General features: G+C 33.7%; 1 protein-coding gene across 12 annotated transcripts in view; it reads left to right on the top strand.

Annotated features, from left to right (window-relative positions):
- Positions 1-14,916, top strand: part of LOC128214315 (putative uncharacterized protein DDB_G0282133) — a 91,333-nt gene that overhangs the window by 64,179 nt on the left and 12,238 nt on the right. Inside the window, exons 1-2 of one of the 12 annotated variants that reach the window (XM_052920722.1) lie at positions 508-641; positions 1,088-1,433. The exons of 6 other annotated variants lie outside the window; for them this stretch is intronic. In XM_052920722.1, coding sequence (XP_052776682.1) covers positions 1,267-1,433 — 167 coding nt within the window. In that variant the 5' untranslated portion in view covers positions 508-641; positions 1,088-1,266. Of the gene's footprint in view, positions 1-507; positions 642-696; positions 1,434-11,625; positions 11,713-13,106; positions 13,907-14,916 lie in introns of those variants that run through there. 5 more of the 12 variants (XM_052920724.1, XM_052920723.1, XM_052920719.1 and 2 more) reach the window with 5 other exon arrangements.

The raw sequence follows: 14,916 nt of genomic DNA, 5'->3' as shown, positions 1-14,916 counted from the left end.
ACTTGGACTATTTCATCTTCAAACAATAGTGTTTACTTTGAATTGGTAACTTTTGTAATAAGCAACAAATGAAAGCAGTTAATGAATAATTCATGGCGAAGTCAAAAGTGTTAATGTATTTACGAAAGTCATTGTATAAAATCGAGGTTCTGAAAATTAACTGGAGTCAATCTAATCAATGTAAATGGGTTTATAGTTAATGGACAATTGATTTGAAACTGCACACTTTTGTTGTGTCAGCCATTTAGGTTCAAATCTTATCTTCGAAAATTAACATATCATCTGCAGTTTACAAATCAATGAACTAGGTGATTAATGTAAAAAACAATGTGTTAATAGGAACCTTGAAATCAATGCATGGAAATTATAATTTTGTTTTGAATCTGTTTTGGAGCATAATTTATAAGCACTTATTAGAATGCAGACAATTGTATTGTCGTAGTGCTATATGAAGAATAAAAAATCAGATTTCAAAGATCTTTTACGCCTGTTTTAAATAGGATTTATTACGGAGCGTGCATAATATATTACCGTTTTACGGTAAAAATAGATGGAAGTGTTAGATATAGCAGAATGGAATTTATGGACCTTGTATTCTAAGCCTAAAGAAGATCTTTAAGAGACAACATGAAATCATTAAGGTACATCAACGGTCTTTGAACTTCGTGTTGATTAAGTTCGAATGTCATACGCAAACTGTGGGATTTCATTGAATGTTCATACAAGGATATTCCATATTTAAACATAACATCTGGATAAATATATTTGCAAGCGGATTTATTTCTAATGGTTTGAAAATTTGGTTAACTATGTTTGTATCAAGTTTCATCAAAATTGGAGCATTTTGAGATCATGTTGGATGTTATTATTAACAATGTTTTAATTAATTGGTAAAAACTGAAAACTTTGAATAAGACAGCCATGCAAACATTCTCCTCTTTTGAATATTGTAGTTAAATTCATTTGAATGTCAAGTTATTCGAAAGAGAAGTGAAATACCATATTGTTAAGTGAAAAATGACTTAATCTCAAAGATTTGATTTATGAAAACGAAATTTAATTCATGTGTTATTATGCTGTATTTTAGACCAAACATGATTTTATCTTCAAGGCAGGAACAAATGGATACTTTAAAAAGAATTGAAGGACTAGCTTAGTGTGACTTATGAGGAGTTGACTTGATAAAAAGAGATAGCGCACGTTTTTTTTTCAAAGTAAAAACTTCATTTTAACAATGTATTTGGTCAAAATTTTGTGCGATCAATAATGCCTTCTCGGCTTCCCAGTATCTACATGCTGGAGACGAGTGCTCAAAACCAAGGGCGGGTAACTATGATTCCTTACGATAGCATCAAACTCCGGTTTCGACGTACACCAACAGACATAGAATTTGGGCCTGCCCCCGGACATTTTAAACTGCCCATCAAATTGTGGTAAGTATTTTTTAGAGGTTTTATAAAATATAATATTTGTCTTGCCATGAATTGTTTTTCTACTCTGTATTCAAACTGCCCATCAACTCTCATAGATTGTTAACTCTTTTATGTACAATTTGTTGAGTTTATAAGGAAATGGTTATAGGGTTGTCCTTTTTAACTTTCGGGAAAACCTCGATGATTTTTTTCACAGAGGTATAATGGCCCTTATAATTTCTATATAGTCTGATATAGGTCCTATCGTATCCCGGGTATTTCTCATCAACTTCTGGCTTGAATTTGATGAAACTTTACGGAAAGCTTTACTAACAAGACTGATGCTATCAGCATGCAACAGCTCGATGATTTTTCACAGAGTTTATACCATGTGGGAGGGCTTACATTGTTTCCAATGATAAATAGTTCATCATGCTAAAAATCATCTCTCACTGTTTTCTTGTGATATTTTTAAGCATAAAGCATGAACAGCCAACCATTTTATTTTTATACACTTGAAAAGGTAAAAAATGCTTTAAGAGAAATATCCTGTAACCATTACAAGAGATTACAAGAGATTAGAACAACCTTTGACACTGATAATCTCAATTTCCCGATTCATTGACGCACTGAAGGCCCTGTGATTTGTTTTAGTTTTATCTAGTTTTGCTTATATCAGTAAAAACTATGATCGTATATATACTTGTATATATACTCGCATTGTAAAGGGTAACTCAGTCACAGGGAAATTTCCCTTTAAGAAGAGGAGAGGATGTATACCCCCAACCCCACCCCTTTTGGTGCATGGTATTCAGGAACTCTCTTAGTGGTACTCAAGAGGATGATATGTGGTATACAGAAACTGAACATTTTGCATAATTTGATACTCAGAGTATCAAAATGGTTAACTTATATTTGTAAAGCTGGGTTCACACTACGATGTTTGGACTGGCCTTTACCGATGTTGATTAAGTTGTTCAGAGTTTGCCTCTGTTGGACTCTGTGGGAAAGTCGACGTTTGCCAACAGAGTCCAACTTAGGCAAACTCTGAACAACTTAATCAACTAAATCAAGCTTTCAGGAATGTTTACAAACGGAGTACAACATACACAGACATTTATTTCCAAAAATGTCAACAAATTTTTGCATGTTTAATTTTTTCAACAAACACAACATTCATCAGCCTTCGCCAAGGAACATCAACTCTTTTAAATTTAAACAACTTTTACTAGCGGAGCTGAACATTTACCCAAATGTCGGACCAAATATGGTAGTGTGAACCCATCTTTAGGCAGTTGTATATCTATTCACATTTTCATTGGCTGTGACATCTCAGCTATATGCACAACAGGAATGTTAAATTGAGGATCTTGTCATAATTACATGTATCTTAGTGTCATAATTATATTTGTTATGTGTATGTTTTTGTTAATTGACTTTATGTAGATACAAAACTGAAACAAAATTATGGAAATAGAAAAGAAAAGAAAAATCAACGTGTTGCCATCTTTGACATCACTACTATTGTATTTAGTGTCTAACACAATGTGTAGAAGAAACGACATGGCCAAACTTTCCATCCATGCTCGCTGGATTCTGTTCAGTCTGGTATCTGGAAGTACTCTTTCCATGTATGTGCGGGTTCTGGGACTGTTTTGGGCAAGGGTTCTCCAATAGACAATCAGGCAGCTGTGAGCTCACCTTCCAGGGTAACATGATGATCACATGATCAAAACGCTTCAGAATTGAGATATGTTAGTTACCACTAAGATCCTATGATGAAACAGGGGCTGAATTTGTTCAGAAAATTTACCCAATGAGGTCACAGTGACTGGACATGAAATATGTGCATATTATGTGAAGATTGCTATCATGCTTGCTTCCATTTTCTGCACGGTAGTCATACATGCCATATATTTCTGAGAGGCTTCCTAGGAGATTTTGGTCTGAATTCCAGGGGATTTTGATATTACACCAGGGGATTTTGATATTACACCAGGGGATTTTTATGCAGCGATGGAACAAAAAGCTGCAAATTGTGTTTTCATTGAATTTCACACTCCTGATATTATGGATGCATTCCACTGTAAGCCTTGAGCTAGTTTTATGCTGAAATTAAAAAAAAAAATCCAGAAGGGGTATGGATACCCTGGCGGGGACTGGGGGATGGGTCAAAATTTTAGGGGATTTTTCTCCTGTCAGGGGATATGCATGTATGGCAGCAGTAGCTACTTTTTGGAATTGAACCTTGCCAAAGGGAGACAACTTATGAAATGATGATCAGTAAGCAGAGGCAGTTTCTTGCAGTTACTTCCCTTACACAAAAATTATTCCATTGATGATTATAGGTTTATGGTTATGAAATTAATAGAAAAGGTAATTTGAATGGGTTTTATTCATCAATATTTTGGCAAGATAATGGAATAATTGGATCCATAAGAGGTGGATTTGAATCTTTTGTGAAGCTTAACTGAAAAATAATGGTGAATAAGTGCAGACTGTCATAAAAAGACCATAAACAGTATATTTACATTGTGAGAAAAAAATCTTCCAAATCCTTAATGTCTTATCTTTATGTTTTATCTTTTGATATGGAAATCGATTATTTGTAATGATAATCAAAATTTAAAGAATAATTATTCTGATCCAGTTTGGTATTGTCATAAATCTGAGAAAATCGATCATTGAAAGTGAAATTTAAAATTAAAAGGAAATTAGATAAATTAAAATTTAAGTGGAACAAAGAACCTATTTATGTTTTCAGACTAGTGCATGGTAGCATTTTATATATGTGTAAGGCCAGAGAAAATATATTTGTAGATTATAGGTATCTATCATGTGTTTCCGGTCCAGATCTAAAAATCCGACTGAAGGTACATGCATTGGTATGTAAAGAGGCTTGATGAGTTACCGCTCAGAGGCAGCGTGCCGGAGGGTCAGATTTTTTTATATGATTGACAGATTTTTCAATCACTGGTCACTGACAAGACATAAAAAATTGTCAGACTAAAAGAAATCTATCAGGCCAAAATAGATCGAACTTAAACTTTATTTTATTCATCTCTGTCAGCTGATCTCGTAGAAGCCATGTTTGCTAAGTGAACAACTGCTATTATGTTACAAGCACAGCGATTGGTTGTTCTATAAGCACTGTGCCAAAAGTAACCAATGAAATCAAGTCTTACATTCTTCTAACGCATTAATGCTAAAACCAAGCTACCGGGCCTTAATACTAAACTCAGTTATTGGGGTGAAAAAAGCTGGACAATCGAACCAATTTCTGTTCAGCAATTGTCAGACCAGATCAAAATATGCCAATCATGGCCATTGAAAAGACGGTTTTCAGGAAGTCTGTCCTGGCTGATTAATTCCATATTTGGTGTTTGCACGTATTTGCTTACAAACATTTATTTTGGTAAAAGAGTATTTCGTCTGTCTAAATGATTTGGTACAGTTGTATATTTTTCATAGGACCGTCTGTCATCTGCACATGCGCGAAGTAAATATGATTGACAGTTAAGGGTTGCATGTCTGAAGGCTGGTGAAGCTTACGTCATGCACCCAAATTTAAAACAGATGTGTAATCAGCTATAGAATGCAGTGCAAAATTAAAATGTTTATGTGACAATATTCAAATACGAATTCTCATTTATGTTGCTTTCGGTGCGGGAGATTTGGAAAAGGGGCGTGTAGAGAGATGAGAATCTAAATATATTTTTCCTCTGACCTAGCTAATAGCAGAGATGTTGGAAACTGATTGACGTTGTTCGATAGAATTCGAAACTAAGAGGCTTAAGTGATGAGATTCATTTTCTCTTCTCAATGACGTTACTACTTTGTATAAAATGTTAAAACTTTTTATAACTGGTGTTGAAAAAGGCTTTTTGACAAATTGTATATGATGAATATTACATAAGCGCGATATTAACATGTTATTGAGATCCTTTTTTATATGATATCTAATAGAAACTTGACAATTTATAGATGTCTTCATCGATATTTGTTGAAACTCTTATTTGTATTGTGATTGTCGATGTATTGAAAACTGTTTGAGGAAAAATCCAGGTCTTTTATGTGGCTAAAAGGAGTTTTAATTTTTCGTTGAAAGTGAATATGGATGCTCTTTTGTCAATTTTATTTGAAAAGTTATTTGAATTTTAAGAGCACGATGTTGTGGATTTGGCCATTTGCGGCATTTTATTTTGGATTTGATAGTGGAAAAAGTAAACAGTGTCTTGAGTGGCTAAATAAAAGCAAATTTGCGGGTGAATAGAAATGTACACATTGGTTGAAACTGACCTTTGCGTTGACCTCAGGAACTGAATTAACACAAATTTGTGAAATGGACAACTTAATCAAGTGATGTAATGAAAATGTGCACTCTCCCATCTAGGAAAAAGTGCTAATTATGTTGGTGTACAGTTTTATTTTAAAATTAACAATATTTGTTTTACGTTTCGTGTTTATTATATATTTGGATTTCATTAAGATCAATATGTTTCGTGGTAAAAAAAACAACAACAAAAAGCCTTTTAATGCTAGAACATTGAAAATGATGTTCAAAGTAGTGCATTGAATAAATGACTTCAAATTATGCATACCAGTTTAAATGTATATAATATTTGCACATAAAGTGTCAATATTTTAACAAGACTCAAATTTACGGCAAATGCAAATATTACTGCATGAAAAGGATACAGTCTTTTCTTTCTGATTTCCAAATGAATAAATGTATCGTTACAGGATTAATTCATTTTGTTCGGTAAATTTGAAATTCACATTTTTCACAAGAGTTTGAATTTGAAGTTAATGTTTGCAAATTAAATAAATCTTGGGAACAGAAGACCGAAAAATGATTAAAATGACAAATTGTCCGCAATGTAGGCGCCACGCTTTGATATGATTTACTAGCTATCAACAGTGTTTAACAAATGAGTTCAGCAATAAATATGCAAGTAAGCTTTTAGATTTGAGGATTAAAAGTGAATACTTTTTTCATTTTGGAAAAAAAATAATATAATTTTAGGATAAAAATTTATTATTATTTTATGTTGTAAAACGAAAGATATTTTACATTAATTAATGATTTAAAGCTTTATCATTCAACAATTCTGATGATTGTGTATTTTTAGAAGCTTGTGATATCAAAAAATAATGAGTAAGCAAGATCATTAAAATGAATACACTGCCAATACTTAAGTCTGATTTTTTTGAAAGTCAATATTTATTTTGCATGTGAAGATCAACTTGTCACTACGTCGGGTTTCATTTTAGTTTCATTCTGATTTTGTTTTATTAACGTAAAGCTATTTGAAATCACTTAGGGAGGGCAGGAATTATTAAAATATTAGCCAATAAAGCAGAGAGCCACAAGTGTATTATCGTAAATTTGCTCATTTACATTTGAAAAACTAAAGATACGGGAGATTTAAACTCGTGTAGCTATTGTCTCGGAAGTTGAACTTACCTGTTCATGTTTATCATTCGATATGTTATAGATGGTAATGATGCATATTAAAAATACGGGATTTAAATTACGATTTATGAAGATATTTGCGATGGATTATTAATGTGATAAGAAAAGTGGAAACTCAAATTTCTGTGATTTTACTGTGATTGTAATAAAATCGTTTGACACCACAAAATTACAATTATATTGGATGCATTAAATTTTGATGAAATCTTAATGTCTTTATGACGGCTAGTCGTAAAAATTTATGAGCATCAATTGTGGTTTTCAAGCTGTTACAAGGCGGATTGTGTCAAGATTATGAGATTTGGTTTAAATTCATTTAAAAGACGAGTTTATCAGAACAATTTGTAACTTCCCTATTGTTTTTATGGTCCGCAAAATTGATTTCTAAACAATGATTATATTAGCTGTAATGTACATATTTATTGTGATGCATTTGTTTATTTGCAAACAGCATTGACGATCAATTAGGCAATTAAATCTACATGTGATTTGATTTCAATTGTTTTAATTATAGAAAAAAATGTTTTCATTTCAAGAATAACACAAAAATGAACCCAACGTTTCAAAAAAGTCTACAGACTCAAATTGAGGTACTAGAAAGGGAGATAACTCCGAGAAGATTGAAGAGTATTTCATATTTGTGTAGCGATGAAGAATCATTGAAAAAACTTCAGGAGTTTGCTTTCGGTGATGATTGGAACTCTACCAGAAAGAAGAACGAAACAGGAGCATCGGAATCAGAATGTACATGTGGTTTGCCGAATAAAAAATACTGTATGTTAACGAGTGTTAGCAGAAAAGGGGGAGGTAACCATAAAAAGAAAATTGTATGGGCGCCCATGAGTATTTGCAAAGTGTTGTAAGTATTTTCTTTTTGTGTTTAAGCTGCACTCTCACAGACTGACTGACTATTTTTAATTTTTTGTCTTTGAATGTGCCAAATTTTGTGTAAATGTCTGAAAACCGGTGATATAAGACTGCTGGTGAAAGATCAGATGTTCGATGTTCTATGGCAGAAGTGTTTCTAACGCTTGAAGAAAAATGAAATTTGTGGCAGTTTTTCAAACAATTGAGATATGTTCTATTTTGAGTGATCTTATATGACTGAATTGAAGGCACTGTTGCCAAAATAAGCTGATTCTTAGACAAAAAAGAAAAAGTTGCCAAATCAGCCAATCTGTCAGAATGTAGCTTTAAATTCTAAATATTTAAGCATGAAGGGTTGTTTTTTTTCCAAAATAAATATTGTAAAAAGGTATTTTCGAAATTTTAAGATTGTCAAAAGACAGCTAGGTCATGTAGCTCATATACCAGTCTTAGAGACTTGTATAGTTATATGTCAGTGAGTAAAATGTTTAGGTCAGATGAGAGCTCTGGGTTGTGCGAGGCCCATAGGACAATAGCAGGACTCCCCACCTCTCTGAGGCCCAAATAGCTCCATAGGGAGAGGTGGGGAGTCCTGCTATTTTGTGGTTGCTCGCATGCGATTGTTTTGCACATATTTGCACAATTTTGTGGTCACAAGATCAGAAGAACCTATACGTGAACTGTGCGGATGCTGTTAGGACCTGGGAACACCAGTTAGTGCAGTCCTTTGGGAATCACCTCAAATTAGTCCTGCCATGGGGACAGGGTTGTTCAGATTTCTAAGCTCTGTATGCAGCTGTTACTGGGCAAGAACTGGACTCCTAGGAAACAACAGACCTGTGGGGCCCATATGAAATCTATACAAGCCTCATAGGGGCCTCACAAAATAGTATACAGGCCTTCAATGGGCCAAAGACCATAGGAACACAGTATCTGAAGGCTGGTCAGTTCAGTTTTCAGCCACAGGCTGGTGCCCATACATGCTGGGCTAAAATTCTTTGAAACATGCATTTGCCAACAAGCCATACTATCACACGTGGGTTGCAATTTCGATGCATATAAACTGGCCATAGGTCTCAATCTCACAAGAGAATGACAGCTAGGATATATCACAATCTCATAATAAGTTTTACGGGCGTTTTCAAAGCATTTTGTGCAAGAGCCAAATAATGCTTTTTAGTCTCTATTCAACTCTCATGATGGAAGTTTTTAATTTTACAAATGTTACAAATATCTTACAGCTCTGATTATTCAGTATTATTTTTTATTAATTATAATATATTTTTTTTGACCTGGAAAAAGCACACAGTGTAGCTTTTGGTGTGTCAGGAAATGGTGTTGGATTTTAGGTTAAAAGGAGAACTCAGTGTGGTCATTATTCCTTACTCAATATCACAATCAGAGAACCAATCCGTGAGACTAATGCAATCCAGTCATAAAAAATTTTCTTTTGGATGAACAAGCCCGATTTTATATACTACTGCTTGGCATTACATCCTAGAACAAGCCCTGCTGTATAAAAGCCGAAATTTTAGCGATCCTGGAAAGCATTTTAGCAGTGCAGGGCTTGGGGGCTTGTGCTAATTTCGACCACTTAATGCACCTATAAGATGATTGATATCCGTGGCTATCAATGTTTTGGGGGTTGATGATGGGTGGCATTACTTGGACCATTTGGTGGATTCCAGACAGGTGGGATTTTGTCTGGGCCAGGGACTCAGACTGCCATCATGGCCTGTTCAGACTGCCACTCTGGTCAAAAGAATTTTATTGCCAAATAATTTTGACAACTGGAAACACCCCAAACCGAAGACAAAACAACAAATTTCCCTGCTTCAGGAGTTGAATTGAGACTAAAAAAGAAAACAGTTTGTCTTAATCCCTTGGGTGTTCCCGCTGCCCACATTCCCCCCAACCCCCGCCTTGGTTTGACAAAACATTGATAGTTTCATAAATCTTATATTTTTGCAGCGTTGGCTTAACCCTTGGCATGCTGGGTAAATTGTCGTCTGCTCAAAAATGTCGTCTGGTTTATTCTAAATTTCATTCAATTTACTTAAAACTTTGGGGATATATTGACTGAGTGGCAAACAGCTTGGAACCTGACCAGGCGCCGAGTTACTCGGTGTCTGGTCTGGTTCCAAGCTGTTTGCAAAGCCTTTAAAATCGCCATCAGCAGCCTAAGGGTTAAGTTTTGCAATAAAGTAGTTGTTTTACATTACAATAGATAAATCACACAGTTAAGAATGTCTCCCATCAATGACAAGATTAAAATTGTTGATTTAATGAAAAACACAACTTTGATTGAAGTGTAAATTCTGTGAGATTTTCATCTAATTCATACCATGGGCTTTTACTCACTTAAGTGTTGACTTAGATATTGGTTTATAACTTCAAAGGGTATTTGAATAATAAAAGTAAAAGTTGGGCTTCCATTAAAATGGTAAAATTTGATGTAATTTTATTCCTCTTAAAAAAAATATAGATAAAGGGAGACAACCATAATTGCATTAACAGGAGAACAGAATGTGATATAACAGTAGTTCTCTCCCTTGAAAGCACTTTGAATGGTAAGTCGGAATATTATCTGACCAGCAAACATGACTTTGGTAACATTAGCCTTCGGTAAACAGATCTGAATAATACATGTTTGTCACGCATGATATTCAAAACCCGCTAATTACTACAATATGGTGTCACTTTTCAACGTAGAATAATTTCTAGCTATGATAGGTTTAGTGTATCAGTTCTTGGACTATAGTATGAAATTCTGAGTGATTCTTGGATACTTAAAGCATGTTTCATATAAAAAAATATGTTTTGGGATATTTATTTCAATCTTTCTTAGCCTATTTATAACTGTGCTATGAGGAACTTATTTTTTGTTAATGTTCCGTAGTTGGATAAATTAAGTGATCACATGTTGTTTGGCAGTTCAGTTTGATGTACGGCACCCTTTGTGTGCGATAACATTCCTTTGATGTCCAGTTTGTCCGTAACCCCTTGATCGTTTGGAATACCTCGGCCATTTTCCATCGAAAACAACTTATGATGTATATGGATGGTTCACAATGTCAGAATTCTTTACATTTAACTATGCTGCAAGTAGATTGTGTAGTTTCAATTTAGCAGTTATATTTAATGACTTTACTCTTGGAAATTTTGATAATTATGCAATAATTCACTTTACTGGCAATTCATTTAAATTTGGTAAGACAAAATGCACTTAAACCCTACAATAACTAATACTTTTATTTTAAATTTAACAAACTACTTCTTCTGATGTACCATCATACATCTGATGTTGTTTTCGATGGAAAATGGCCGAGGTGTTCCGAATGTACCATTGCCCCTTGTTGTCTGTTCTGGTGCCTGTCTGTCTTTTACGGGATATGATCTTTTGATTTATTTGAAACACTGTTATTGTCACTGAGGTTGCAACAAATCTGTTTTTGTTTTACGAATTAAAATAGAGACTATTTGAATCTGATCTGGTGTTAAAGCTGCACTTTCACAGCTTTACAACTTTTTTTATTTTTTGTCTTGGAAAGAGCAAATTTTTGCATGAATATCAGCAAACCAATGATAAAAGATCAGATCGCAGATTTCCATATTTCCGTTTGAAAATTAATATTTTATGGCTTAAACCGTTACTAACATAAAACATGCATAAAACATCAATTTTTGAACTTAAATATAAAAATCTGTGATCTTATTTTGGTCAGCAGTCTTATATAACTGGTTTTCATGGATTTTCGCAAAAAAATGACTCGTTCCAAGACAAAAAATAAAAAAGTTGTCAAAACATTCAATCTGTGAGAGTGCAGCTTTGACGTTGATATGGTTGTTGGTGTTGTGGGATTTTTTTTTAAGTTAACCAGAACCGTTAAGGTTGAATATGTTTGCCTGAAACTTGGAACCGTATCTTGACAACAGCAATTTGCATTGCTCTTGTTGGTAAGTTATAGCAAAGATCAGGCGTGTAAACAGATACTCTATTGAGAATTAGAAAAAAAAATAAACATGGAAAGTTGTTGATTGCCTGAGTCCTGACAATCCAGCCATAAACCAAGATTTTTTTTAAGTCATATTGAATCAAAACCATGATAAAGTAGAGCTTTATTGTGGGTAGGGGGGTTTCAGACAATGGCGATGAGATTGATAACTTTAATAAGTGACCAAACCAATTAATTTATCTCTCTTCCTCTGGCAGGAGATTTTTTTTGCATTTGGAATGTCGGCGAAATAAATTTTCATCTGAGAAACGAGAATTTTTTTTATCAGGCCTATAAAAATAATATATTTGGTTTGGGTTACCCGACCCTACATACTTAAATAGGCGCTGACACTACCATTTTTATAGTCAGTTGGTAAAAAAGAAAAAATGAATAATAATAATTTTAAGTGTGTGTTTATGTAGTTTAAAACTTGTAAAGCTTTATACAGAAGATTATTTTAACACCATTTTTCAATGATGAAAATAACGTTCTTACATAAAGCCTTTTAAAAAAATAAATAAAAAAAGCCTACCTACCCTACCTGTTTTTGAAAAGGATGTACCCTAACCAAACCATTTTATTTTTTTGGCCTTATGAAAAGAAATTTCTCAATACAAACTTGGGAGATTAAAGGAAACTGAAGTTATTACTTTATGTTTGTACCATTTCTAAACATCACAGCATTGGTATATAATGTAAATTGTCACAGAGTAAATACTTCAATGCCAGTAGGTCAGTTAGAATATATTCCTGTCAGGGTCTGTTGTTCGCATGTAATTATATCACTTTGACCTTTGGAACTTTGGTTATCAAACTCGCAAATATAGTAAATAAAGTATCTATACATTTAATCACATAGGCTTATCAGCTCTCTGTTATAATATTTTCTAATATTCTACGATATGTACTAAATCCTTAATAGCAGTCAGTAAATAGGCATTCATAGTGGAACAGTCAGGTTTTCTGTGACTTGAAATGTTTGAAAGCATCTTTTGTCCTAAAATAAATATTTATGTTTGCTTGAGGGAAATTAGTGATTTTGGACTGCTTTCAAGGTCTATAACTATCCGCGATTTTCGAATAACATACATAGCCTTTTACTGATCAACTTCACATGTTTTTATGACATATCTCTACAGACTGCGGATTTCAAAGAGCTTTAATTATGGATTTTATTTTGTGTTTGATGCCTTAATTCCGACCAAAAAATTCGGATAATTTATTAATTATATAGATGACAACTTAATTGGAATAAACCTTGTAAATATTTATGAGAGTGGTAAACTTTTTATTGCATTAGTTGATCCATAATTATTTCTGTGTGTCATATTTGAAAGAATTTTTTTTCTTTAGTTTTTCACAGATCAGATGAGAATCAATAGATATATGATAATATTTTGAAGTGATGTGTGAAAAATAGATTTATTGGGATATGATCAAAAGTCAGACCTTAGTTAAAATCAATATACAGTGATAGAAGTCTAAACTACTTTGTTTTCATAAGAAAATTGGATTACATTTTCAAAGACAGAAAAATGGTGCATTTAGCTGCGTCCTATGAATTAATATGAATACATTTTTTTCAAAATGAAAGTGATTTTTTTTTTCAAATTACTGACATTTTCTTTACAAAGCAATTCAGCTGACATTTTATGGCTGCAACTTTTCAAGTGCAACATGACATGTTTATTAATTCTTTGATGTGTTTGTACAAGGATCAAATGCAAGTTACATGAAAGTAAACGTGTTGTATAATGGATTGTGACTCTTAAACACAGGATTGGAGTTTGCCACTTACAGAACACTAAGTTTTGCATTGGATTAAGATCAACATAATTTCTATCGACTACTTGAATTCTTGAAGGATATGCATGTACATGTAGTTCACATTAACTCGGTTATGACATTCACAGTGTTTTCACCCCACATACTTTCAACATAATATTAAGTGTGTAAAAGATACCGTGAACAATGTTAGTGTCGGGAAATGGTCGTCCAAAGACATCGATAACTGGACTCCTTAGGCGGACAAACAGTTCTCTGCGGTGTATTTACGGAGCGAGATGCTCCATCACCCTCATAGGACAAGATGACAGCCCTCCGGCACGATCATACTCATCTTTAAGCTTGCGGAGAAGCAGCAGTTTTACAAAGTAAATCATACTGTTGGGTTTGAATATCATTTTATATCTTATATTAACAGCAGTTTTTTTATTGTATTGATTGGCACATTTTGCAATATCATATAAAAAATTTTTTATGTCTTTATAGACAAGCATGTCCTTGAGATACACAGGCGAGTCAATTTGAAAGTATAATTTAATCCTCAAGGCGTTTAAAAGGTGTACAAGTTAGTTTTTTTTATGTCACCATAGGAGGGAAATAAACAAAATAAGAAACATCAACATGCACAATTTTATGCTTGAAATTGCCAAACTGTACTTTGGGGTGGGGGTGTGGGTGGGGGAGGGATCCACCTTCCCTGCCAACATTAAAACATCATAGGTAAAAAAAAATTGTTCTTGGGGAGGGAGTGTGCACGTCAAGAATTGCACCCCTCTTTTGCCAAATCCTGAACCTGCATTGTGCATCTGTGGTGTGTGTTTTCCACTTTCAATGGGATGGTTTCAGGGCCCTTTCATAGGAGAAGGGAAAAATAATGCCATTTTGGCAAAAGAGGAAAAATACTGATTCATTTTCTGTTCAATTTGTTTTTTGACCTTTTATTCATCAAGCATATTGACATATTCATGGATGGCACTAAAGTGCTCCATTTGCTAAATGTTTAACAATCAATGCTACTCAAAAAAAACCACACACAATTTTTAAAACGGGATTTTCTTACCTGGGTAGGGGGAAAATATACATTTTTATGACGGAAATGGGGCTGAATTTTGGTCCCAAAAAGGGCTGAACAATAACTTTGATCTGTAGCGATTTACATTGTATGTATTTTTGACAAATGTAATTTAGATGTAGTTGATATGGTTTTTGTTCAGTTTCATCTATTTAATAAAAAAATGTTAAAAGGGAGGTAACTGCAGTAGAGCATTGTGAATCTTTTACTTGTAGCTTCCCCTTGTAAATTACAACCCATTAAAAATGCTTGTGCTTTTTTATTGAATGCCAATGGGGCTTAAAGTTTGGAATGAATATTGAAGGA

Source organism: Mya arenaria, chromosome 13 (assembly GCF_026914265.1).
Source record: "Mya arenaria isolate MELC-2E11 chromosome 13, ASM2691426v1".
Lineage (NCBI taxonomy): Eukaryota > Metazoa > Mollusca > Bivalvia > Myida > Myidae > Mya > Mya arenaria.
The sequence above is the reverse complement of the archived record's forward strand: the minus strand, read 5'-3'. Positions and strand labels throughout refer to the sequence as shown.